Here is a 26,944-nt window from a genome sequence, read left to right as displayed (position 1 = left end):
ATGTGGTAGAAGCCATTGTACAGTTTCCCTTGTCACACTTCAGCAGGTATATTATCATTTAAAAACTATTAAATGAGCTATTTCTTGGACATTTAGAGCTGTTTTTAGGTACATGACTGACAAGCAATGGCACAAGGGTTCCTCCGTTGCAGCAACTAGAGCATACTTGACGACTTTCTTAAGTCAGCATCCGGGAGCTGCCTGGGGGAGGTGGGCGTTTCAGGGGCAGGGCTATGCAAATAACGCCATATGGTGGCGCCCTGTGACGTAAAAAGACGCAAACCCGTCATTTTACAGTGGAGGCGGTGCCAAATGCAGCGATTCCCTGAGAATCGCGACATTTTGAATCTAATTCTGCCCACTTCCTTGGGCAGATGCGGGAGGCTGCCATACTCTCCTGGGAGTCCGGGAGACCTACTCGGATATTCCAGGAGAGTTGGCAAGTATGAACTAGAGGTGCTTTAATAACCAATTTCATTCCCTTCCCGATTCGCCTCCTTCTCACTATCCAGTCCACCCTCTTCATTCCTCCTGCTAACCCCTCCTCACCCCACAAAAACATAGAATTTGACGGCAGTTAAGAACCGCTTGGCCCATCTAGTCTGCCCATTTTGTAACCTATAGTAACCTCAAACCCTATTTGTTCCTTAGTTCTTTGTAAGGATATCCTTACGTCTATCCCAAGCATGTTTAAACTGCTCTACTGTATTAGCCTCTACCACCTCTGATGGGAGGCTATTCCACTTATCCACTACCCTTTCTGTGAAGAAATTTCCTCTGAACCTACTTCCCCCAGTGTCAGTGCATGTCCTCGTGTACATGTCCTCGTGTTCTAATACTTCTCTTCCTCTTCCTTCAGTGAGACCCCGGTTGTCTCTCTGACATTTGCTTTTCCTATGCTGTTAGAGTAGCCATGTATAAAGGGATTTCATCTCCACGACATTTACAAGCCCAATCTAACCCTCCACCTCTACATATTTTGCAATGGGCCACGTCATACATTAATTTTTTAAGCTGCTTTTTTTAAAAATTCAGAAGACCTAGGCAATTAATAATATAGATTCTGATTGGCAGCGGCATCAAAACAGACGGTTCTGGCTGACAGACTTTTAGGTACTGGAGGGAAACTGGATAAGGGCCCAGTTGAAAAAGGATTCACCTCTGTAATCGCCCGGCCATTTGAGAAGGGTGGAGACCCTATCTCCGGTTTCTGTCTGGCTTGGCGCAGCTTAATAACACAGCGTGTCTGAGACCGTTCAGCGTCTGTCAGTCTGTTAAGTGTCTAAATGAGAGAGTACCCTGCCCGCTTAGTGCAGGATCCAGGTAGGAGCCATTCCCAGGCAGTGTGCTCGGAGGGAAATTTACGTTACATCATTAGCCTGGATGTGTCGCAGGGATTTAAGAGTGATGCATATTTATAGGGACGCTGTCATCACAAGTGTATAGAATGCAAATTTATGGTGACACATAATCGTTAGAAGCATATAGTTGAAGAAGGTTGGTTCATTGTTGGAGCTGTTTTTTAACCTCTGTCTTAATGGCCAATTGTAATGCATTATTATTAATTGATAGTTGTGTCTATAACCTTAGAAGTCAGTCTACATGAGCTGCTGTGCAAGGCTCTTGTATAAACGCAGAGATTCCATAGCTATAAAACATAGAAAAATAATAAAATTGCTAAAAAGCAATAAAAAAATAAATAAAAATAAATAGAAGAAATAATAACTTTATATTTTATTCTTGTAATATTGATAACAGATGATGAAGCAAATACATGGTTAACTTCATTACCATGACTGGCATGTAAGCAACATGTGTTTTTCAGTCAGCATGTGGTTGAACAAAGGATTTGGCACATGTTATTTCGAAAGCAAATAGTATAGATTTAAGAATTAACCACGGTGGTCCCTTGTAGACAGACAAACAGTTTGAAGAATTCATTTGGCGTTAACATTGTTTCAGAATAAGAGGGGAGAAGTCTTGCAAGGATCTACACAATAGAATATATAAGACTTCCCTTGATTCTCATATTTCTTCATGATTCTATTTTAATGTATCAGAATATAACTCGTGTCATGGAGTAATATATTATATGGCAGTTGTAACAACATGAAAAATAATTTGAATGACTAGGCAAGAATCGTCTCCATGACCTATAAGCTTGCAGAAGCTTTGGAATTAGTTAGCCATTACATTGTATAATTTCTATAATTTTTGTTGCTCTCCACTACCAAACTTGTTCTACATCTGTTCTATTGACTAAGGGTTCAGTCACATCAGCGCCATTGCGCTCTGCGAATGAGATTTGGTGCTTTATTGCAATTAATATTGTTTTTCACTGGTGCCAGCGGTGGGTTGCCGGCCTACAGACCAGATGGGAGACGATCAGTAGGTAATGATGCATCGGACTCCATGATATAGGTTATGCACTACTAACTGTGCGACCGCTATTACATATCACTTCAGGACTCCATGACTATTAATGCCAGGGCCTTGATTCCTCCCTCCCCCCTGGTCTATGTGGGCAGTAGAGACTGTGAGCTGATTATGGGGATGGGTGAGAGTGGAGAAAAGGAGTCTCTTCAGCAGGGCTTCTTAATGAAGCTCTGCACAGACATAGGAATAGGGGAAAGAAGAGAAAATTTAGAATGGTAAGCTCCTTTTAGATTGTAAGCTCCCGGGAGCAGGGCCATCTAGTCCTCATGTCCTCCTCCTCCTGTTACCTTCGGCACCCCAACCTCCTTTTTGCACCTTGACACTAGAGGCTAGATTTACTGAGCTGCGGGTTTGAAAAAGTGGGGATGTTGCCTATAGCAACCAATCAGATTCTAGCTTTCATTCATTTAGTGCTTTCTACAAAATGACAGATAGAATCTGATTGGTTGCTATAGGCAACATCCCCACCTTTTTCAAACCCGCAGCTTAGTAAATCTAGCCCTAGGCCTCTGCCCTTGGTCTCATCTTCTCCCAAACAGAGTGCAATGACATTAACCCTTACATAGAACTGCGCTCCGAGCAGGTAAGAGAGTAAAGTGCAGGAAATGGAGAGAGCCAGAGGATTCCAATGACAGCAAAACACATCAGTAGCACGGAACCTTAAATCCACCCCAAGACTCCATCTAATCCTCTTTACAACTAAAAGCATCCTGTGCATTTTTACTCTGCCTTAATTGATTACCTAAGCTTGTCTCCTTTGATACACTGCCAGGAAACGCTTGGCAGAGTCGTAGGGCTTTTAAAACATTCCTATCAATATAAATTTTCTCGGTCCTCTGGCATAAAATACTTTTTTTTAAAGATTTATACTGAAGGTAAAACACAGGCTTGAGGTAGAACATCACCACTCAGAGACCAGCTAGTAAAATCTTAGGCCTACAGAGATAATTCGCTTCAAGGCAAACGTCATTGTTCTTTCTCGACTTTAAAGCGACGTCAGTTTGAGAAGAGCCCGGATCTTATCATGCTGATATGTGCTGTAGGGTCTCTTAAAGGCAACCAGCGCTGTCTGTACCTCACAGACAGCTCACCCCGGGGTCAGTGCTTCTATCAAGCTGCAAGTCAAACCCTGTGATTAAGCTGTGAAACAGAATCATTGTTATAACTGTTGGCGCAGGCTATTCATTTCTTTACATATCTCTTCTCTCAACCAAGTCGTTATGCTGTAGTGTAAAGATTTCTCTGCAATGTCTAGCTCCAAGTTTGTCATTGCTCTGTCTCTAGTTTATACTATAAAGCAGTGATGGGCAACGGGTGGCCCCCGGGCCGCATGCGGCCCTTCGAGCCTTCTTCTGCGGCCTCCAGCTCCCTCCTGCATTATTGTCAAGTTTGTTATAATTTGTAACACTTGTAAAAAATACCTGATATGTCTTTCTTTGATTGAATGTATTGATTTAGCATATTACTGAGGTTAATGGTAATGTTTGGCCTTTTGAAGGTTAGAGGTCATGTTGCATTTAAAGGCCTCAATTTGTATATTTAAGTTCCAGTTATACAGTATGTTGGGTAATTACAGAAAAGCACCAATCACAGATTATAGTTGAACTTAAAGGGGTGTCCAGTCTATGTTTTATACAGTCCCACTTACCCCAGACTAGTAGACTGAAGTTCTGCTTCCCGTGGAACCGTCACCATTTTCATGATGAACCTGTCCCTCAAAGCGTACTTGTATTGGGACCTTGGCAGAAGAGCTTACTGAAGGCCTTTGGGTTCAACACGGTGATTGAAAATAAGAAGTGGCTACTAACTGGATGGCCACAGCTCTCGTCCAATAAGGAGCATCCTCTCATTACAAGCAGTACATTAGGATAATTTCAGAAAGAGCTTCTGCAGCAGTCTCAATACGAGTGCGTTTTGTGAGCCAGCCGCAATGGGGGAATCTGTGGGAGGGGTGGACACTGGCAGAGATGTTCTACAGTTTCAAACTTGTTCAGAATTTCGATCGAATATCACCACATGGAACATGCTCGCGGTGCAATCAGCTGTGGACCTTGATTCAAACTTGCAGTTCTGAATTTGTGGGTTGTGTTTGCCGTTCATGCTTGAACTGGGGAGGAAACATTTACCACTAGTGATCATCCAGCAGTCATGGCTGTATATATTTCCTCTCCTGAAATCTGAACGAGACACTCTTGTGCTGTCCATAGGCAAACCGAGGGGGGTTTCCTAGTGCCTGGGAAACCCCCCTCCAAGCCTGGGGCACTGTATAATTGAGGTGGCTGGACCCTGCTCCCGCTTCACAGGGCTCTGTTTGAAAAGGGAGAACTGCGTGCACCTAACAGTAGTACATGCAGCATTGCCCATGTATATTATGGGGATAGGAAGAGTTGGAGAGCAGCCAAGCACTGTCTAAAATTATAGCCACGCCCCATGCATGCTGGTCACACCCACTGGCTGCGTGGTGTGGAAACCCCCCTCTACAAACCCTGCGTTTGCCCCTGTTGTCATTTATACTGTGCACTGCTGAGGGTAGTACCTGCGTAGCAGACAGAGGCTGTGCCCGTCACTCCGTGAATACCAGAGGCGCCTGGGTGAATTACTTTCTTGGTAGCCCTCTCTCAGTCGGATGTTATTTATATGTTATATCAGAAACCATTGTACCAGACAAGAGTAGAGTATATCATACATGCTCATTATCCCGGAATGTCCGGGAGACTCTAATTCCAGGAGAGCAGGTAATTCCATACTTGCCAACTCTCCCGGAATGTCCGGGAGACTCCCGCATTTTGTGAGAGTCTCCCGGACTCCCGGGCGAGTGTGGCAATCTCCCGAATTCTGCCCACTTCACTAGGAAGTGCCCCACTTCCTAGTGAAGTGGGCAGAATTAGATCCCAAACGCCGCGATTCCCGGTGAATCGCGGCGTTTGGCCCCGCCCCCGCTGTCAAATGACGCAATTTGCGTCATGACGTCACAGGGGGCGGGGCCGAAATGACGCGATTTCGGCCACCCCGCCCCTTCACGCCCCCCTCCACTGGCTGGCTCCCGGAAGGGAGCTGAAGAAAGTAGGTAAGTATGGGTAATTCTCCCGCATTTAGCCCACTTCCTAGTGAAAGGCAAGATGGGAGTCCCCATGACGCATTTCGCCATGAATCGCACCAGGGTCTCGAAGAACAAAAAAGTTGGCAAGTATGGAGTATATTCCAGGCAAATTGTAATGAAACACACAGGTCCTTTGGATGCACAAGACAATTTGTCCCTACAAAACAGGGACATTTGGGAGGTACTGTATGGAAGAGCTTCATATAGAGCCATATTGTGAGATGAAATAATGTTCATGAGAACACAGCCTATCAATTCACTAGGAACCATTCCCTTATGACTCGCGGTTATGGATCAGTTGGGTGATGTCACTCATTTCTAATGAAGCTTTTCCCATAATAATACATTGCCAGCCACAACATGGCTGCCACAGCCAGCATGTGCTCTTTAAGGTAATACAAAGCAGAGATAACTGGAAATGTCACCAGCAAATGCACGGCGCTGGCGGGGGGCAACGGAATCAAATAAAAACCGACAATAAAGCCGTAAAGAAAAGAAGCTCTTTTGCCTTAACTCCAGGTTTCAAAATAATACACAGCAGGAGAGCACTTCACTAATGTAAGATTAAAATAATCATTTTGCTATTTTTTTTTCTATTTTCTAGTACTGTGGACTAATTTACCTCAGCAGCGTGCATCTGTGCTTTGCAGAACACAATGAGAGCAGTGGGAAATGTTTTCCCTCCTTTCCTCTTCTTTTGAAGATCGCACTTTGTCCAGCTGTTTACAGAAAGCGATAACTTGGTGGGGGCTCCGTCATCTCTAATTCCTCATTTATATTTTATGGACTCCTCTTGTAAATAATATATCTCTGGTCTTTTAAGCTGTTAGAGCTCCTAATTTGGAGTTGCTTGAGACAAATGAGATGGAAAAATCCTTACAACGGCCAATTATCTATGATTTATATAGGTGCTCCGGCGTGCTGGCTTCTTTCTTCAAAGCTGATACACAAACTGACTTCCAGCTGCTGGTTACTGCTGAACCTGCACATCGACACCGGACGGCTCCGGCGTAAAACTCTGTACGACTTAGTGGACCGCTCCTTTCTTTGAATGTTTTTGCTATTTTAATTTGTAGAGATGCTTGGGGGCACATTTATCAATGTTCTCAAAAAGTAAAAAATAGTTTTCAATCCTTATCGCATTGATAAGGATTGAACTATTTATCAAATTTATGAAGAACGCAACATAGAAACATACTTACCCCGCCTCTTCGTAATGCGCTGTCTCCGGATCTCCTCCTTGTCTTCTTCGTTCATCTTCATACTGCAATTGCACATGTGCAGTTCGAAGACCTGGGCATGCGCACAAACATCTCCGCTGTGTCTCTGCAACTATAGTTCCAGAGAGAGAGCGCTGAGTGACAGGGAGGGATCATGTGATCCCTCCACACATGCGCTGTCCAGCTCTGCTCTTCGGAGCAGAGCTGACAGCACTGAAATTTTTCAATTATGATAATGTACGCCAGCTTTTTTTCGGAACTTGTTAGAATGTGGAAGGGAGCAGTCACCATACTTGAATGGTGACTGCTCCCAAAAACGAAACAAAATGCAAAGCAGCAGATATCCACGATATCTGCTGAGATGCACCATGCATAAATATGCGGGACACTACAAGTGGCGTTGAAGTTGCGGTAAGTGTGTGAAAGTGTAATAGCTTCACTTGTTAAATATGCCCCTTGGAAACTTCAAACAGGATCACTGGCATTTCACTGTCCTAAAATGTTTTCGGGGTACAGTTGTCAATAGTCCCCAATTGGAACTGTGAATCGGGGTCTGCGCATCTTGTTCTCAGCTAGAGTTCGCCGCTTGTGTTTATGGTTAGCCGTTCGCATTACAATTAATGTTTTTAAGGTTTTTGAAAATGATGTTTAAATAATATTTTAGTAGAGAAACAGTATTTTAACATAAAAAATCGAACAATACTGTGTTCGAAATTCAATGTTTGGGCCCACCAAAATATTCCAAATTTAGCTTATATTTGTGCAAATCAGCTCACCCGTGTGTGAACTCAAACATGGTTGCCCAGGCTCAAATGTGATTGAGCTTGTTCAACATTCTCACTTTTGGTAGAGATAGGATTATAGCAATACTGTGCCCTTATAATCAATCTATTGAGGAGCCCACTTCATAAATCTCCTTGCCAGCCACTGTGCATTGACCCCCATCAGTGACCGCACTGCACAGAAACCACATTGTCGGCCACACTGCACAGAAACCACATTGTCGGCCACACTGGTCAGAAACCACATCGTTGTCCACACTGGTCAGAAACCACATTGTCGTCCACACTGCACAGAAACCACATCGTTGTCCACACTGGTCAGAAACCACATTGTCGTCCACACTGCACAGAAACCACATTGTTGTCCACACTGCACAGAAACCACATTGTCGGCCACACTGCACAGAAACCACATTGTTGTCCACACTGCACAGAAACCACATTGTCGGCCACACTGCACAGAAACCACATTGTCGGCCACACTGCACAGAAACCACATTGTCGGCCACACTGCACAGAAACCACATTGTCGGCCACACTGCACAGAAACCACATTGTCGGCCCCACTGCACAGAAACCACATTGTCGGCCCCACTGCACAGAACCACATTGTCGGCCACACTGCACAGAGACCACATTGTCGGCCCCACTGCACAGAACCACATTGTCGGCCACACTGCACAGAGACCACATTGTCGGCCACACTGCACAGAAACCACATTGTCGGCCACACTGCACAGAAACCACATTGTCGGCCACACTGCACAGAAACCACATTGTCGGCCACACTGCACAGAGACCACATTGTCGGCCACACTGCACAGAAACCACATTGTCGGCCACACTGTACAGAAACCACATTGTCGGCCACACTGCACAGAAACCACATTGCTAGCATAGAGGCTTCTACTGTACCAAGGCCATCATCATATAGACACCCCTATTGTTAGCCACATTGTGCTGAGATCCCCATTCCAGAAAGAACCCCATTTTTAGTCAGATTGCATAGTGGTCTACACTGTGTAACAAATGTAAATAAAATGTCAAGTTCTCTCAAGGTATGGAAATCTTTACATGCATGTTGTGAATGTTATTAATAGTTCTTTTATATTCACCAATACATTAAATGTTACTGCAGCTGAAGTGTGAAACACAGGTGCGGATCATTGTGTCGTGGGTAAAATAGGCCACGGAGGAAAGTATGTTTAGGTGACATGTTCTAGAGAGACTTACCACGAATGGCTCACTTATGAAGCTGTAGCATATTAGCTCTTCATATATAATTTATCTAAATTGTCCATGTAATGTAGGTCTTATGAATAATGCATTCTGCTGGGAGTCCGCTCTCAGTGTCTGAGATCTCTATAGTTATGCAACAATTAAACAATGACTTGGTCACAACATTCATTTTTAATGTCCGACCATTGCTGGATTGCAGGAGACTTATACAAAATGCAAACTGTAGGAGAGATTAACATACCAATCACGTTGTTCATATAAATGTATATCCCGCTTCCTCTTAGCCAGTGTTGGAGCAAAGTGTATAAGTAAATTGGAGCAAAAACTGTTGCAAACTTTACTTTTACTTTTATTATAACTGTTTTAGGGTTCAATTGTGAGCAGGGGGTACAGAATACACTTATGACACAACATTTTAAAAAGATAATAGTTATATGTTGATAATTGTCAAAGTATTTAATATTCCCAATTTATTTTGAACTGTGCTGGATGGGGACATTAAGGGAAATCAAGTGTTAAGGGCCCACCTAACGGTCTGCTTTACGGCAGTGCGCTACTGGAGGGGGAGTGGTCAGTCCATGCAGGGGGTGGGGTCAGCCCATGCAGTGGGTGGAGCCAGCCTGTGCAAGTCTAAACTAGCGCTTTTAAATGAAAAATACACAGTAACATTGCTCATGTGCACTCCACATCCAAATACACAAAAACAGATAATGAAATATAATTTAAACATAAATAATTATAGTGTACAATATAAATAAAATTACTGGAATGTTGAAGTACTTGTCACAGTTATTCCCCAGAGCTCAGAATGAAGCTCGACCAAAAGAAACATTATCAGCTCCAACCGGTCAGCAGCTAAACCTCCAATTACCAAATGTGCCTGGGCTCACATAAGCTGCACAAAGGAACAGAGGATGTACTGCAGCATAGCGGGAGTAAACATATGAGAAGTAAAAAGCATTCATGGCTTATCTCCGTGTAGCACAAATGCAGAGAGAGCAGGAGGACATCCGACCAAGGCAACTGTCACTCCTAGTGATGTAAAGCAGTGCGGAAATATATACAAATAATTATATTTTTTTGATAAATTAAAGCCAGTGAAGATTTTCTATCGCTGCGATAGGTAGATAAAGGAGGCACTATTTTGCTCTATAGTACAAAGGTGGGCCTCTTTCTAAAGCACACTGCTGTTGTCGATGCCCCTTTGCATGAATGGGAAATTCCAAAGGGGAGGAGCATCGACAACGCACGCTGCTTGTTTGAAATAAGGGGTGATAAGCAAGAAGAGAGCAGCACTGGAACATTGTAGGTTCTGCCGGTTAGGAAAAGCTCAGAACCCCAGGTATATATAGGGCTTGGGGAACAAGATGGCAGCATTTGGGGGAAAACGAGAATACAGAGTAGGATACTAGTGCGCCCCACCTTTACGGAATAGTGGAAAAAACGAGATCTCATTTTGCAAATTGAGATTATAGGAATATAACGAGGTTGGAAAGAGAGTGTTACTTGCTGCACATTGCCATTTTTAATTTTGCACCAGGTCAGAGTTGGAGATCCTGGGTCTCATTCTATACTTTTTGTGGGTATTTTGAATCTTCATGTTACCCTACTAAACAACGTATGGCATGTCTGTTCCCACCAGATGGATAGAGGGCGTGGTCACATCAGGATGGGGTAAAAAAGTGCTAGGCTGTCCATTATATACCTCCCTTTGCTCAACATTCCCACTTGCAGGACAAACATGTCCTCGGGGTAGTACAGCTGGACAGAGCTCTAAAATCAGGACTGTCCCGCTGAAATCAGGACACCTGGGAGGTCAATCAATGAGGCTAAACCAAACAGTATTTTAGAAGAAAAATGTTGAATTTAACGGGAGGGGTGGTTCTAGTGAGGTAGGGGGCTGTCATGTGACAATGACAGTATTGCAAAGAGCACAGAGTGGGAATTTGGTGATCATCTTGACGTGCACGGGGCGAACCTGTGCCAAAACCGAGACATGTGTGCGTCGAGTGCCCTTCATACAAGGCCCTTAGTCCCTCTTCCTCTATATATTTCAGCCTATATTTATATTAAAATCAATGCCATGGCCTCTCGGGAGATATATTCACCGTAGGTTGTGTGCAGGTGAAGAAAGCAAAGTAAAGAGAGTTTGCAGCAAGTCATCCATGGGAATTGCCTGGGCCATTAAAGAACTACAACAAATCCGCAACATACCTATGGTCAACTTTCCTAATATCCAGGGAATTCACAGATTTTAGAGATTAGTCCGTGGAAATATTTATCCATATTTTTCAATACCTGTCAACAGCACAGTACCACCCACTCTGCATACTGACCATAATTCCCACTGTTCTTAGTCACTTGTTATCATCATCATCTATTTATATAGCGCCACTAATTCCGCAGCGCTGTACAGAGAACTCACTCACATCAGTCCCTGCCCCATTGGGGCTTACAGTCTTTATTCCCTAATATACACACACACAGACTAAGGTCAATTTGGTAGCTGCCAATTAACCTACTAGTATATTTTTGGAGTGTGGGAGGAAACCGGAGCACTCGGAAGAAACCCACGCAAACGCAGGGAGAACATACAAGATACGGATAAGGCCATGGTCGGGAATCGAACTCATGACCCCAGTGCTGCGAGGCAGAGGTGCTAACCACTAAGCCACCGTGCTACCCATTATAAGTTATTTGTTATTTAAAATGCTAAAAAGGGCCTTATAACCATGCTCAGTTAACCTGACATTATGGAGATTATAGTGCCCCTAGATAATCCCAACGTACTTCACTATACCTGTACCACCACAAAGTGTCTCTAATAAAAAATTTTAACATGTTGACAACTATGTACAATTATTGGACCTAGTATTACAGCAATAACCAGGCTCAAATGAACATTGCTGGACACCAGCGGCAGAGAATGAATAGTCCACTTACCTGGCACCGTGAGGTTCTCATAGGTTGACCCCTGCAGCTGTCAGGTAGTTGAGTTCAGTTCACCTTTATAAAGCTATGAATACAGCCTCGTCTACTCTGGGAGCAGGTAGATCATAAGACGACAGTCAGCAAGGAGCGTGGAAGCTGCTTAATAATTGATCAAGAAAACAGGGCTTATGAAGCAGAGACATTTGTGTCACTTAAATAATGCACCATGAAAACAGCTTAGTGTAAGCGCTCCAGGAAAACTCAGAAACTAATATGGGAAGGTTTTTTGCCCCCTTGTCCCAGTAATACATGAGAATGGAGCATAAGGCAATTATACACTGCGGCAGCTCACTTAATACCATACTGGCTGCAGAGATGAATAGGATAGACGGACGCTGACTGGCGGCTGATAAGAAAGAAGCGTTTAGACTCTGACAGTGTTGAGGTTGGTTTGTGCCAGGTTTCTGGGGAAATGAAGTGTCCTTGTCGATTTGAATTTAGCCAGTGGGTTGTTGAAAGGACAGGTCCTGGCAAAAGCTCAAACTGTTCTCTTAAAGACCACCTGTCGCCTACACAATGTGGAGCTGAATCAATATTCATGAGAAGGCAGCAGAGGTGGAAATGGGGGGGTGAGAGCAAAACTTAGGTATGGCAATGACACTGCCGCTGTAACCTCATGCAACCTTCTGAGGTTATACCAGCGACCCTCAGCTCCTACCTGCTTTATTGTCAGATGTGTTTGTTACAGCTTGTAACACTTGTATAAAATGCCTGCTGGTATGTTATTACAGATAGGTCATAGGTCATACTTGCCAACTTATGGCAAATATGATCCGTTTGCTGCCAGGAGCTGGTAGGCGTGCAGGGGGCGGGGATCCGAAAATTGCGTCATTTTGGCCCCACCCCGTGACATAATGACGCAAAACATCATTTTACAGTGGGGGCCAAATGCCGCGATTCCCGGTGAATCGCAGCATTTGGATTTAATTCTGCCCACTTCACTAAAAAGTGGGCAGATGCGGGAGACTGTCATACTCTCCCGGGAGTCTGTGAGACCCACCCAGAATTCGGGAGTCTCCCGGACATTCCGGGAGAGTTGACAAGTATGAGATAGATGTCTCTTTCTTTGAATAAATGTATTATTTTAACTTATTACTGAGATTAAGGGTAAGGTGTGGCCCTATTGAAAATTAGAGGGCCACACATGCCACCCCCCAAAATGTATCAAGTTGCCCATCTCTATTATAGAAAGTGATAACTAGAATCTAATTGGTTGCTATGGGCAACACCTCCAACTTTCCTTTTTCTTTTGGAAGATTAAGTAAATCTGCCCCTAAGTCTCTGAGAGCATTTCTGGTTGTGAGAACTATATACTCCCTGCCGCAAGACAAACACAATAATTCTTCCTCTTGTGTTCTAAAAGCTTAGTTTAGTCTATCTTGTTTCGCAAAAAACAGGAAATTAAGACTTGATGGATATGATGGATCCATAATGTCTGACTCGTATGCGCCTATTAGGAGATGAATCTTTTGCATCTGCTCCAGGGCTGATTATGATGATGACTTATCGTAAACTAGGTGCCTATGGTGACATATGCTGAGGTGGACTCATCTCAAGAGACATTTACGCTCATTGTGCCAACTCTGCATCAACCACAAAGTACATAGCACAGCGAGGCAAGACAGCAATGACTGCGGAAGCAATAACAGTTTGCACGGAGCTCAGTGTGTGTGAAACATATATTGAATGAAGGCCGGTCCTACAGTAGTGATAGGCAGGAATTTGAAGAGACTTTTAAGAAAATATTTTCTACCATGCACATTTACAGCCGTTCCTGTAGTCCGCAAAGTGGAGTGTTTACCAATCTATTCCTCTCTTTACAACATACCCCACAGTGACTGCAGTTATGTTCAATAGCCGTTTAATGTAAATGTTACCTAGGTTATCAACACAAAATTAATACAAGTCCACATTTTATAATTAAAATGCTTTATTATGGTTTTATTCTATATAGAAACAATGTTGTGAATCATATTCTTGGTGTAATTGCCATCTTAAATAAGATGGTTCCGGCATCTCCTATTCCAAGTTCTTTCACTTTTCCAGACACATTCTGGGAAGTTGGACTCTTTCCCTGTTATTCATCTTGTTGCTCCTCCTCCAAGGACCCTTGTGCCTCACTGTTGTCTCATCTGCTGCCCTCAGACACGGCCACTTTCTCTCCAAGTATATTGATGCCCTCTTATATATATCTGGGTGAGGCTGACTGCGTGTCTTTTCAAGACACTTCCGTATGTTGTTGCAGTCTGCTGTATCATCATCATCATCATCATCATTTATTTATATAGCGCCAGCAAATTCCGTAGCGCTTTACAATTGGGAACAAACATTAATAAAACAATACTGGGTAATACAGACAGACAGAGAGGTAAGAGAACCCTGCTCACAAGCTTACAATGTATGGGACAATGGGAGTCTGAAACACAAGAGCATGTGCTACATCATATTGCACACTAGACCAGCTAGAATGCAAAGGTAAAAGTATTGAGTGGGCTGTGTGATCAGTCAAACAGGGTGGTAATAGGGTAACCTAGGGAGATTAAGATGGTGGTTGAGGAATATTATAAGCTTGCCTGAAGAGGTGGGTTTTCAGATTACGCTTGAAGGTTTGAAGACTAGAGGAAAGTCTTATTGTGCGAGGGAGGGAATTCCACAAAGTGGGTGCAGCCCGAAAAAAGCCCTGTAACCGGGAATGGGAGGATGTGATGAGAGTAGAAGAGAGACGCAGATCTTGTGCAGAACGGAGGTGTCGAGTTGGGAGATATTTTGAGAGAAGTGAGGAGATATATGTCGGTGCAATTTTGTTGACGGCCTTGTATGTTAGTAGAAGAATTTTATATTAGATTCGTTGAAATACAGGCAACCAATATAGAGACTGACAGAGTGGCTCAGCAGAGGAAGAACGGTTTGCAAGGAAAATCAATCTAGCCGCTGCGTGCAAGATAGATTGTAGGGGTTCAAGTCTGATTTTGGGAAGACCAGTAAGGAGGGAATTGCAATAGTCGATGCGGGAGATGATGAGTGCATGAATTAAGCTTTTTGCAGTGTCTTGTGTCAGATATGTGCGGATTCTGGAAATGTTCATTAGATGTATTCAGTTCATTGTCACTGATGTGATCATAGACAGCTGTTATGTGCCTAACAAGTGCCCAGTTGTCCATGAATATAACCAGCCCTCTCACTGCTTCAATAAAGCAGGGGCTTTAGTTGTCATTTGCTGGCCAAGGCAGTATAGATGGCATCTCTCCAATCGCTGCCTCTCTCCAGTGCGATGACCTTGCAGCCTAGGTGACGGATGCACTTAGAGAGGCAGACAGCTGCAGCCGATGATATGTCTGCGTTGGAGCTCTGCATCATGACCATCAATGTTAGGCACTGGTCTTTGACTATGGGGGTGACCTGGCTGCAGGGATAGGCTCTGTACCTGCGCACTATTTCATCAACAAGATTATTGCTTGGCGTTTTGATGTCATCATTATCATATTTCAAGTACCTTAATATACGATAGAGCAGCTCATCAAATTTGTGCCGTGTTTTATTACTGTGCATCTGCGCTACCGCCAGTAGAGTTCTCAGGAGTAATTCCTGGGTATTGATTTTCGTTTTTTTTAAGCAGTGTATTTATGAGTACACGTGTTAACCCCTTTAGTCTGTTTTTTGAGGCCATTTTGGAGTTTCTGATACAGTGAAGAGCTTGTGGTCTTCATAATCCAACATGGTTAGTATTTAATTTATAACCATATCATAGGATTCCCCCGATAGGTAATTTGGATGTGCCATTCAGCCTGCTGAAATTATGGCACTGGTCATTTTTTTTGTTGGAATCACTGAAGTTATACAGGGGCCAGATAGTCTCCAAGATCTCTCTACAAACCTCGCTCTGGATGATATGTGTGACATAGTCGTTAGTCAGTACACATGTCTTACATGCTGCCGGCTAGAAACGGTGGTTTTAGTTCCCCCATGATAAAAGGAAAGAGTAGTTTTGTTTTTGGCTTTATAAAAGTACAGTATTTTGTTTACCTGCACTATGGAGGCATAAATAGTGTCTTTAACCTCAGCTGTAGAATTCTGCGGTTTCCAGGATTCCAGAATCTTGCAGACTTTTTCTAAAATACTGCTTCATTGCTGGAAAACAAAGAACATCATGACCAATGGTGTTGGCAGCCTTATTTAGGGTCCTGTACAGTCATTTTTGGACAGCGGCATCAATAGCGGTTATCATACTGTAATATATGTAGGTAACTTGTTCCAGCTAACCGAGGAGCACGCTGTAATATGCCATAACCGCAGCCAAGGTGCTCAGTTTTGAAAGCGGAGGGGAGACTGCCACTGAATTATGAATCTCCCCGGCAGTAATATCCATATGGTACTTGGAAAGAAAGATTCATGTCCTACCCTCTCTGCCTCTGTCATTGCCTTCACTATTAGAGGTATGGTGGTCTCAGAGAACAGACTTCCGCCCTTCCTTCAAATACCATGTGTGTGTCCCCGGCAGACAGCCAATCATAACTGAGCACTCCATTTAGTTTTTCAATTCTACGCATGAGGGTTTCAGTCAGATGTCATTTTGTCGATGATCTCAGATGGACAAACGTTCAGCAGTGGAGAGTAGAGGACATTAAGGGGTTCAAGCACCAACTTGATGTTCTCGATAAAGTCCCTGGAGGGCAGTATGATTGGGGATGTATTAAGATCTCCCAAGTTGCTCAGTGTCACACATGTAACAAACACTTTCTTTATCCATTATTTGTAATCGTTGGATTTCAAATAATTCCCAAGACACATCCTTGCATGGTACAGCTGCTGCTGCTGCTGGGGGTGATACTTCTATACAGAAGAGGAGTATGAAGAGTAAACAGCATAGTTTTACACAATTATTTGTGAGGCAAGCACTTGATAGTGGAACCAAATATGACAGCCAGCATCTTGTTGCAGAGTGGATTACTAAAGTCATGACAGCCATGTTAGCGTTGGATGTTCGTCCAATTTCCACCATCAATGCATCAGGATTTAGCAGATTAGTTGAGGTCATGTGTCCACACAACCAAATTCCATCTCGGTTCCATTCTTCCCGAACTGCAATTCCTCAGCTGTACCGAGAGGTTAAACTAAAAATCATTCAGTCCCTAGAAAATGCCACTGTACCAACTACCCAATTAACTACGGATATATGGATAAGTGGTACTGGTCAAACAAAAGACTACATGACCGTGGCAGCCCACTGGGTAGGTATGTCGCCATCAGTAGCAGAAGGGCAGGTAGCTTCACCATCCTCCTCCTCATCCTTTCAGCATAGTAGTGCTAGCACACCGTGCTAGGTCAAACACAGGAAAGCTACTCTGTGTATTGCTGGTTTCACAAAGAAACATACAGGTGTCAATCTGTTGGAAAAACTCAGGAATGTCCTAGCAAAATGGCACAACCCGCTACGACTCTCCTCAGGATTCCTCATTGTCGCTAGCGGGGCTAACATTGTGTGTGCATTATGATTGGGTAAATTTCAACACATGCCATGCTTTGCACACACGGTAAACTTAGTGGTGCAGAAGAATTTCTTTGACAATGAGAGGTCGGTGCAGGAGATGCTGTCTGCGGCCCATTCAATTTTTGCCCATTTTCGGCATTCAGTGACCGCATGTAGAACATTGCAGCAGCTTCCCAAAAAAATGATCTGCCATGCCACCAACTGAAGATGTAGTAACGAGGCACACACTGCTGTGCCACTATGTTTCATAGGGATTGTATCTTTTATAAAACTGCCATATATTTGTGCTGCTGCTCTGTCACTAATATTAGCCAGTCAGCTCCCTGCAGCCTTTAGCCAGAATTGGTGAATATTTTGACAGTTGTGAAGAGATCATTGGAAAAAAATATAGACTGTAAATGACTGTAAAATACTGTAAAAGATATAATTAGTAATGTAGAACAAAAACAGCTCAAAATCACATGAATTTACTTAGTTATCACAATTTTTAATTAAATCCAAAACCAAAACACACAAGGATTTTTGGCCAAAACCATAACACCAAAAAATGGTTTTAGAGCCAAAATCAAAACACGGAGGTCTACGCACCTCACTAGTTTATTTTTTGGGGACGGGGCAGTTCCCAAAATTGGAATGTTTGCATTGACCTTTGTACGTAGACAAATACTTTATGTGCAGCTGCTGCATGTCTGTGGTGAGTACTTGACCTCTACTGATAAATTTGACATCAATCATACAATTTTTTGTGTCTGATCCACTTTTCCGGTTAACAAGTTTTTAATTTATTTTTATTTCTTTTGTTTGTTTTACTGATTTCTTTCTCATTTCTCTAGAGGAAAAGCCTTACGTGTTACTCAAGCTGAAGACCATACAAGAAGATGGGATGTATCGATGGCAGTCCATCTGCTGGACTTTACTGACGATTGATCGTAATTGAAGAATACTATCGGATATATCAATTTTTCCCTGAGCCAAACAGATGTTGAGTGATATTATTTACTCCCTGGGAGCCACGGCTGGTAATAAATGGAACCCTTTCTCTCGGTTGGCTGAGCAGTATAATAGATCTCTCCTTAACTACAATGCCGGTTTCTATAATGGCCTCCAGTGCCATCATGTCTCTCTACTGGGAGGTGTTCCCTTCAATGCCCACCTGTCGGGTTTATTGCACACCGGTATACCAAGACGGTCATCTATTTGTGATGGGAGGATGTAGCAAGACAGGGCTGCCTTTGGACACGGTGGAAATGCTGGATGTGGTCTCACAAACATGGGCCGTTCTACCTCCACTCCCTACTCCCCGGGCAGGAGCGGCTGCGGTCGCTGTGGGTAAACAGGTCCTGGTGATCGGTGGTATGAATTCCGAGCAGTGCCCGTTGGCGTCGGTGGAAATATACAACAGCGATGAGGGGAAATGGGAGAAGAAAGCCCCTCTTTGTCAGCCATCCATGGGGATCAATGCCATTGAAAAAGGTAAGATTTGTTCTCATATTTGTATTATTATTCTTAATATAATCTCTTTGGTTATTACTACTAGCTCCTCTCTCGCATCCTAAAACGGCTTTAGAGACATTTTACTTCTCACAGGATTATGGGTAAATCCTAAATAACTAAGTAATGGTTATACATGATCTGGTTTTTCTATATCTGAACTTTACAAACTATTTATCTCCCCGACTAATACCCCCCAATGTCCTTGTTAAAGTCTCTACAGCTGTCTTTAGCACTACTGTATTGCATGATGGTAAATGTAGTTTTAGAGCTACTGTAATGCATGAAGGTAAATGTAGTTTTAGAGCTACTGTATTGCATGATGGTAAATGTAGTTTTAGAGCTACTGTAATGCATGAAGGTAAATGTAGCTTTAGAGCTACTGTAATGCATGAAGGTAAATGTAGCTTTAGAGCTACTGTAATGCATGAAGGTAAATGTAGTTTTAGAGCGACTGTAATGCATAAAGGTAAATGGAGCTTTAAAGCGACTGTAATGCATGAAGGTAAATCTAGTTTTAGAGCTACTGTAATGCATGATGGTAAATGTAGTTTTAGAGCTACTGTAATGCATGAAGGTAAATGTAGTTTTCTACCACAATAAGCACATATAGAGCTGTGAGGTCACCACACCCACCAGGACTGCATTTTCAATAGATACAAAGGCAAGGAATTGTTGCTAGATTCCACAGAAGCCTATAAAGGGTATTTTGGGGGTCACAATAAAAACAAAAGCCATCAACACCACAGATTCTTCTTGAGGATATAAATGCATACTTCCCAACTCTCCTGGTTTAGGCTGATGCACTCAGCAATTCAGAGGTGTTTATTTTTTTTTGGGGGGGGAGGGGTTGAGGTCAGCCTAGCACTTTAGAAGCAATCGGCATGAATCCAGGGCATGTGGCCACACCACTTTTTATTGGCTCATATACTCTCCCCAGTTGCCCCCTGGTAATGTTTTTGGGAGGGATGGATTTGCTTAACCATAGATTTTGTATTTCAAGATAAAGATGTGATTTTAAGGTATTGCATTACTACTTATTACTTTGGTGATATGTTTTAAACCTGTTTGAAAATTATTTTGTCTAAATTGAATGGTGATCCATCATGATGGCACGAGGTTACCATCATGGTGGATGCCAATAGTACTGCGAATATTCTTGCTGCAATGTATGCGACCAATCAGCACTCTTCATTTTCTTTCTCTCAGACTATTGTTCTACTCTTTTCACAGTTGGATGTTGAGATTAGCAAATCTCCCGCAGTTCAGTTCCCCAATTATTTTCCAGACTCAGAAACATTTTTTTTTTCTTGGAGAAACCATTTGCATACCTTGTATTTCTATATTTAATAGTAGGGGGTATATTTACTAAACTGTGGGTTTGAAAAAGTGGAGATGTTGCCTATAGCAACCAATCAGATTCTAGCTGTAATTTTGCAGAATGTATTAAATAATTGACAGCTAGAATCTGATTTGGTTGCTATAGGCAACATCTCCACTTTTTCAAACCCACAGTTTAGTAAATATACCCCTAAGAGTTGTTTATTTTGAGGTTAAAAATATTTTTTTTTTGTTATATAGTAGTTAAAGGGACACTAATCTCAAACATTTCTTAATTGGGCTCATCACCTGTGAATTTATATGCAAGATATAGTTTTACGCTACAAGCGGACTCACAGGAAGCTGTGTCTGACGCCTCTTTGCCTGCTCTCTATCATCTTTTCAGACCTTTCCAGGCGTGACCACTCCCCCAATGACATCATCACACACATAACACATCCTATGTGATGTCATCTCCCTTATATTGTATTGTGAAAGAGTTATCACACCTCAGTTAAGCAGGACTCACATTGGACGTCTTCACTGATTGGTTGAAAGGTGACCATACATAGAGGCCAATAGTAACCTCTGGTTTTCTGACATCGCTTCCAATGATCCGATAATTTCAATAAGATTAATATCGGGCATGGATGTCATTTTTGGGCCACACATGTTGGAATACCCATCCAATTGCACAATTCTGCTGCAGTCATCACAGTGTCTCTGGTTAGCATTTGATTGACAGGTCTGCTCGGGGTGGAGATGAAGGGGTTATGGGTCAAATAAAGCAAATAATGGAACTGTACTCAACGATGAGCAGAGCTTACTAGTACCATCATAGACACTAGCTAAATTCCTATACCACAAATATTTTTATACACACATGCTTTAATATTTACAGAACACAAATACAAAGGGACTGTAATAATATATAGCAGTGTTATTTCTTACTCTAGCCATTTCATGTATTGGGCAATATAAACAGCCCTATCGCAACAGGGCTCTTCTCCCATTGATAAATCAGCCCAATAGTGCATGGAAAAATTCACCTGGAGTAAATGTATCAAGCTATGAGTTTCCGGTGGGTTTGAAAAGTGGAGATGTTGCCTATAGCAACCAATCAGCTTCTAGTTGTCATTTTGTAGAATGTACTAAATAAATGACAGCTAGAATCTGACTGGTTGCTATAGGCAACATCTACACTTTTCAAACCCGCCGGAAACTCGCAGCTTGATACATTTACCTACTGGACTAAGTGACAAGAAAAAAAATGAAATGATCAAATACAGTTTCAATGCTCTTAAATTATACAGCAAGTGGCCAAAGGGTCCATTTGAAACAGAACACCCAGAAACAATTCATCTATTGGCTCTGCAATATAACCGATTCTGTGCACCGTTGCCACTTTTCAGTCTGCATAACTATGTAGCTCTTGGTTTTAGAATTTGCAGTTTTCCTGTTGCCAGTAAGTCAGGTTAAATCAGATACAGTTCTCTTTCATTCTTCCCTTCCCCCTATTTCAGCACATTCATCTGAACTGAGGATTACAGCTCCTGTACTTGTCTATAGCCTGTTACATATTACCTTATAATACTGATGGGACAGGAATGAGTTCTTAAGAGGTAGTGAATTATTTTTCTCAGCTGTAGTCATTAAAAATAAATTTATGAATGTGGATAATAGTGGAGGCGCGATGCAAATGCAGATTCATTCTTATTTTGTGATGTCGTAGGCTTATGCCCACTTGGGTAAGCTAGCACGTTAAGATGCTGGTAAGAGTGTGGGGAGCCGCATTTTGCTTCTGAGGGGAAGAACTGACCGGATGTGGGAGCATCATCGTCATCATCATCACTGTTTATTTATATAGCGCCACTGATTCCGGAGCGCTGTACAGAGAACTCATTCACATCAATTTCTACGCTAAATGCAGTAATGTACCTGATTCTGTTCAGAATGGAAACACAAGATTTTATTTTGCGCCACTCGATATGTTAATTAACTATTACCATTAATATTACTTTCAGTGGGGTGCCTCTGTTTCTTTCCGACGCCTGTTATACAGAAAAGAGCATTTTACGGGCACATTAATCAATGTAATTAAAATATTAAAATATTTAAATGTGACACCTAAAATTAAGACAAGCATGCTGTTCTCCTATTCACATAACAACTTAGACATAACTGAGGTTCCTATAAGCAGTATTTTAAGATTTATTAATTACCAGGATGGTTTAAAAGTAATGGTAGAAGCTACAAGTCCTCAAAGGGTCGCAAGGGGCTTTTGTTTTCGGGGCCTCAAAGAGGCTGTTCAGGAGTCTATGAACTTTATCCCTAAAGGGACTAATTACAGGACATGTCCACTAAATATCATCATCATCACCATTTATTTATATAGCGCCACTGATTCCGCAGCGCTGTACAGAGAACTCACTCACATCAGTCCCTGCCCCATTGGAGCTTACAGTCTAAATTCCCTAACACACACAGACAGACAGACAGACACACAGACACACAGACTAGGGTCAATTTTGTTAGCAGCCAATTAACCTACCAGTATGTTTCTGGAGTGTGGGAGGAAACCTGAGCACCCGGAGGAAACCCACGCAAACACGGGGAGAACAGTGTTTGCGTGGGACACTCCACACAGATAAGGTCATAGTTGGGAATTGAACTCATGACCCCAGTGCTGTGAGGCAGAAGTGCTAACCACTGAGCCACTGTGTATGGACCATGTTATCCCTCTGGCCACAATTATGCCAACAATTGGGTGAAAAAGTGAGAAACATTTCATTGAGCCTTGCTGGGGTATAGTACCATTAATAGTAGACTTTGAAGGAAGTTTCTTTCACCTTAGTTGAGAAAGAACTTTTAGCAATTGCCAGTCTCATGTCCTCCCATGTATCCCGTGGGGTGGGGGTCCCAGGTCCTTAGTTTCTCCGCCATTCAGCTTCATGGTAGTTCTGTGAGGGAGGGGCAGTGCTGAGGAAAATTCCATCAATTTGGGAGATCATACCATCCATTTAGTGGTGTCTACAAATTTACGCAAATGGAGTAAGATCCATAGGATGTGGGTTGGGGTAAAGAGCGCAGGAAGTGGCGTATTTAAAAAAATATAAAATGGGCTTAGTATTTGGGAGGGAGACCTGCTGGAGCTTCGCCAGGGGCAGCCAATGACCACATCCTCAGAAGTCAACAGGAAATTTTAGATCTGCTGGGATCCAACTATGGAAGCTAGATGATCCCAGGGTAAATGGGGGATTGTGCCAGCTGGAAGTCCAGGGGGATACTGAAGAGGTGAGCTTCAGTTTTAAGGAATATAAGTCCCAGAACATAGTAGCAAATTTGAGTGTTGAGAGCGGTTTGTTGGCAGGAGGTCTTTGCTTAGGCCCCACAAGGGAGTCAGATCAGGTCAGTTTAAAGAATGATATTCAATATCGAGCCAAGAGACTGTACCTGGGGTAGCATATGAAGCAACTATCGGGGGAAAGCGTTAGACCACGTGGTACAGTTTGACATCAGGAAGATCTTTGGTTGGGATAATGAGAGTAAGATGTCATCAGCGAAAAGTTATATCTTAGATTGGATGTTACTCACCTGCTCTCCCTGGATCCTAGGGTTAAATCTGATCTGTGATGCAAGAGGCTCAATCACTAGGGCAAAAATCAGCTCTGACAACGGGCGTCCCTGTCTAGTGCCATTACGGATGCCCAAGAGAATGCCATTAATTAATACCTTAGCTGAAGGTTCAAAATATAGTTCTAGAATGGCATTTATAAAATTGTCAGTTAAACCAAATGACTCAAGATTTAATTTCATGAAACTCCAGGAGATTCTGTCGAACGTTTTCTCTCCATCAAGATAGAGTATGATAATGGGAGAACTCCTGGAGTTTACAATGTGGATAAGATCAATGGCTTGTCTGGTGTTATGCCTCGTCTGACGCCTCCGAATAAAGCCTACCTGTTCATAATGAATCAAGGAAGGGAAGAATAGATTTATTCTGTTAGCCAGGATTTTAGGATAAATTGGTATATCAATATTAAGGTGGGAGATGGGCCTGTAGCTAGCGCAGCTAAGTGGGTCCTTACCAGTGATCCTTAAAGAGGGTATCTTGGATTCTAGCATTTCATGGGGTTAAAGGGTCCCCTTTAAGAAACTTATTAAATAGAGATTGCAGGTGAGGAACAAGAAAGTTTAAGAATCTCTTGTAGTATGTAGTTATTGAGAATATTTAAACATATGTTTTCTTAAAAGAAATGCCGTAACCATACCTCCTGACACTGGTGTTTAGAGAACATAGACAATCTGTGCCATGGCGGCACACGCACAAAATGGGAGCATTTTTATGCCGCATTGGTGACATAATGGAGGGGCGTGCTAAGTCCCCATGGACGTGCCAGAAACTGTAGTGCTACCTCCAACTCTCCTCTTCTCCTCTTCCCTGAAAAGACCATTGACCTGCCACATGCACCAATGGCAGAGGCTCCCAATCACAATAGCTATGACCCTTAAAATCGGAACTGTTCCGCCTAAATCTAGACATTTTTTGGATTGACTAGAGATTGGAGGTTATGAATTTAGTGGGAACCAGTGACATCACTAGGGCGTTCTCCCTAATTTTATACATATATTACAATGAATTAATAATAAAGTCATTATTTGGCATCAGGTACTTTAAAAAGAGTTATTCTTCTCCCCCCAGCCTCAGATAATTCAAAGTCTTTTCTTTAAAGAAGGTCTCATTAAAGCATGTTCAAGTGCCAGGCACCTAATTACCCCTTTAAAGAATGTATTTTTAAATTGTCTAAAAACTAGAAATATGTATCTCAAATGTCGACTTTATTTCTGACTTCCCACAAAAGCTTCATTGCTGACAGAAGATCTAATTAAAACGTCCTGTAACAACAGATGATTAATTATGAAGTTTTGGAGCCGTCAGTCACCAGAGAATTGAGCCAAAAATGAAAAGCTGAGGTTCTTAGATAAAATGTATTAAAACAAAGTAAACAGTCCTGAATTGTTGCCCTGGCAACGGAACCCAGGGTTACCATGGAGCCTCGGATACATAAATTGCACTGACCGGACTTATGGTATAATTAGTCTAGATACCATGTGTCTTATTAACCTTTCAAAGGGCTAAGAATGGGTCAGTTTTGACAGCTCTTAATTGCTTGGTGAATCCATTTACATCCAACGTGAGAGCAGTTTCTCTCCTAGATACTCTGTAACAATTTTACAAAGCTGTAATATTTTTGTAACCGTATTATACACAGCTATAATATGTTACTGTAAGGTCCTTAGTATGTCTTATTCACCCCACACGGCATTGTGGCAAATATACATCAATGTGTGTCATGGGGTAATTCACACGGGAGACATTTTTAATGTTATATATCTTTATACGTTTATAAACATTAGTGTTAAAGTAGAATTACAAAGAGTTGAAACAGATGAACCTAAGAGCTGAACCTAAGATTGCAGCCTATTAATTCACAAGGAACCGGTAACATCACTGAGCCATGAGGCACCATATGGTTTAACCCACAAAATGGCTTCCTCCACCGTGTGTCGGCTTGGCGACAAGTATACGCTGCCAATGTTGTACTGACACAGTAAGCCTTTAATCTTATAAAACCTCTACCAGAAGACACGACAAAGACTGGATACAATGTATATCTAATACAGAGGTGCTCAAACCCAGTCCTCAAGAGCTACCAGCAGTTCATGTTTTCAGGATTTCTTTAGTCATGCACGAGTGAGATAATCTATTTTTGTGGGTCAGTAATTATCCCAACTGTTTCTACAGAAAGAAATTCTGAAAACATGACGTGTCGGTAGCTCTTGAAGAATGGTTTGAAAGCCTTGGATATAAAAGGTACTTATGAAAATTTTCCACTAAAGTTTCAAATAGGATTTCCATCAGTAACGGCAGTCCAATTACCTCGGAGAGTAGGCTCATACTGTATGTATATCACATAATAGCATTTATTCATTCCATTTCTAATAAAAAATATCTTAAATAATCATAACATTCTACGCATATATATATATATATATATATATATATATATATATATATATATATAGATGCAATGAGTATAGAAAGCTCCCTGGGGCAGACAGCAATAATATAGCACAGCCTTAGTTACATACATGTGAAGAATAATTAGGGAACACTGTTTAGGTTAGTCTTAGGGTTCTGGTCTATGAGTCCCACCATATGCAAAGCACTAGAAGATAGAAAAGAGATGTTAGGACAGCGCTGGTAAGAACAGATTAAGTGTTGTTTCCACATCTAAGGTTCCACACTGCTTCTCTTTCTCGCTCATGTGCCACCACAGTGTTTTCCATTGGTGGCATGTTTCATTGGTGGCATGTTTCATTGGCGGTTTGTTCCTTTGTCGGTTTGTTCCATTACAAGGTGTGTTCTATTGGCGGTGTGTTTCATTGGCGGGGTGTTTCATTGGCGGGGTGTTCCATTGGCGGTTTGTTCCTTTGTCGGTTTGTTCCATTACAAGGTGTGTTCTATTGGCGGTGTGTTCCATTGGCGGGGTGTTCCATTGTCTGTGTGTTCCATTGGATGTGTGTTCCATTGGCGGTGCGTTCCATTGGCGGTGCGTTCCATTGGCGGTGCGTTCCATTGATAGTGTGTGTTCGATTGTTGGTGTGTTCGAATGTCGGTGTGTTCCATTCATGGTGTGTTCCATTGGCGGTGTATACCATTGACGGTGTATACCATTGGCGGTGTGTTCCATTGGCGGTGTGTTCCATTGGCGGTGTGTGCCATTGGCTGTGTGTTCCATTGGCGGTGTGTTCCATTGGCGGCGTGTTCCATTCATAGTGTGTGTTCGATTGTTGGTGTGTTCGATCATTGGTG

At 42.4% G+C, this 26,944-nt stretch overlaps 2 protein-coding genes across 2 annotated transcripts in view; one reads left to right on the top strand and one right to left on the bottom strand.

The window, feature by feature from the left end:
- Window positions 1-16,250, bottom strand: part of LOC142099729 (uncharacterized) — a 79,265-nt gene extending 63,015 nt beyond the window's left edge. The window contains exon 1 of the mRNA XM_075183543.1: window positions 15,792-16,250. The gene's annotated coding sequence lies outside the window, so the exon portion shown is untranslated. The remainder of the gene's footprint in view (window positions 1-15,791) is intronic.
- Window positions 1-26,944, top strand: part of KLHDC8B (kelch domain containing 8B) — a 104,247-nt gene that overhangs the window by 17,028 nt on the left and 60,275 nt on the right. Inside the window, exon 2 of the mRNA XM_075183538.1 lies at window positions 18,090-18,729. Within this exon, the coding sequence (XP_075039639.1) occupies window positions 18,339-18,729 (391 nt within the window). The 5' untranslated portion in view covers window positions 18,090-18,338. The remainder of the gene's footprint in view (window positions 1-18,089; window positions 18,730-26,944) is intronic.

This window comes from Mixophyes fleayi, chromosome 8 (genome assembly GCF_038048845.1).
Source record: "Mixophyes fleayi isolate aMixFle1 chromosome 8, aMixFle1.hap1, whole genome shotgun sequence".
NCBI lineage: Eukaryota > Metazoa > Chordata > Amphibia > Anura > Limnodynastidae > Mixophyes > Mixophyes fleayi.
Note: the sequence above shows the minus strand (reverse complement) of the source record. Positions and strands in the feature narration are given on the sequence as shown.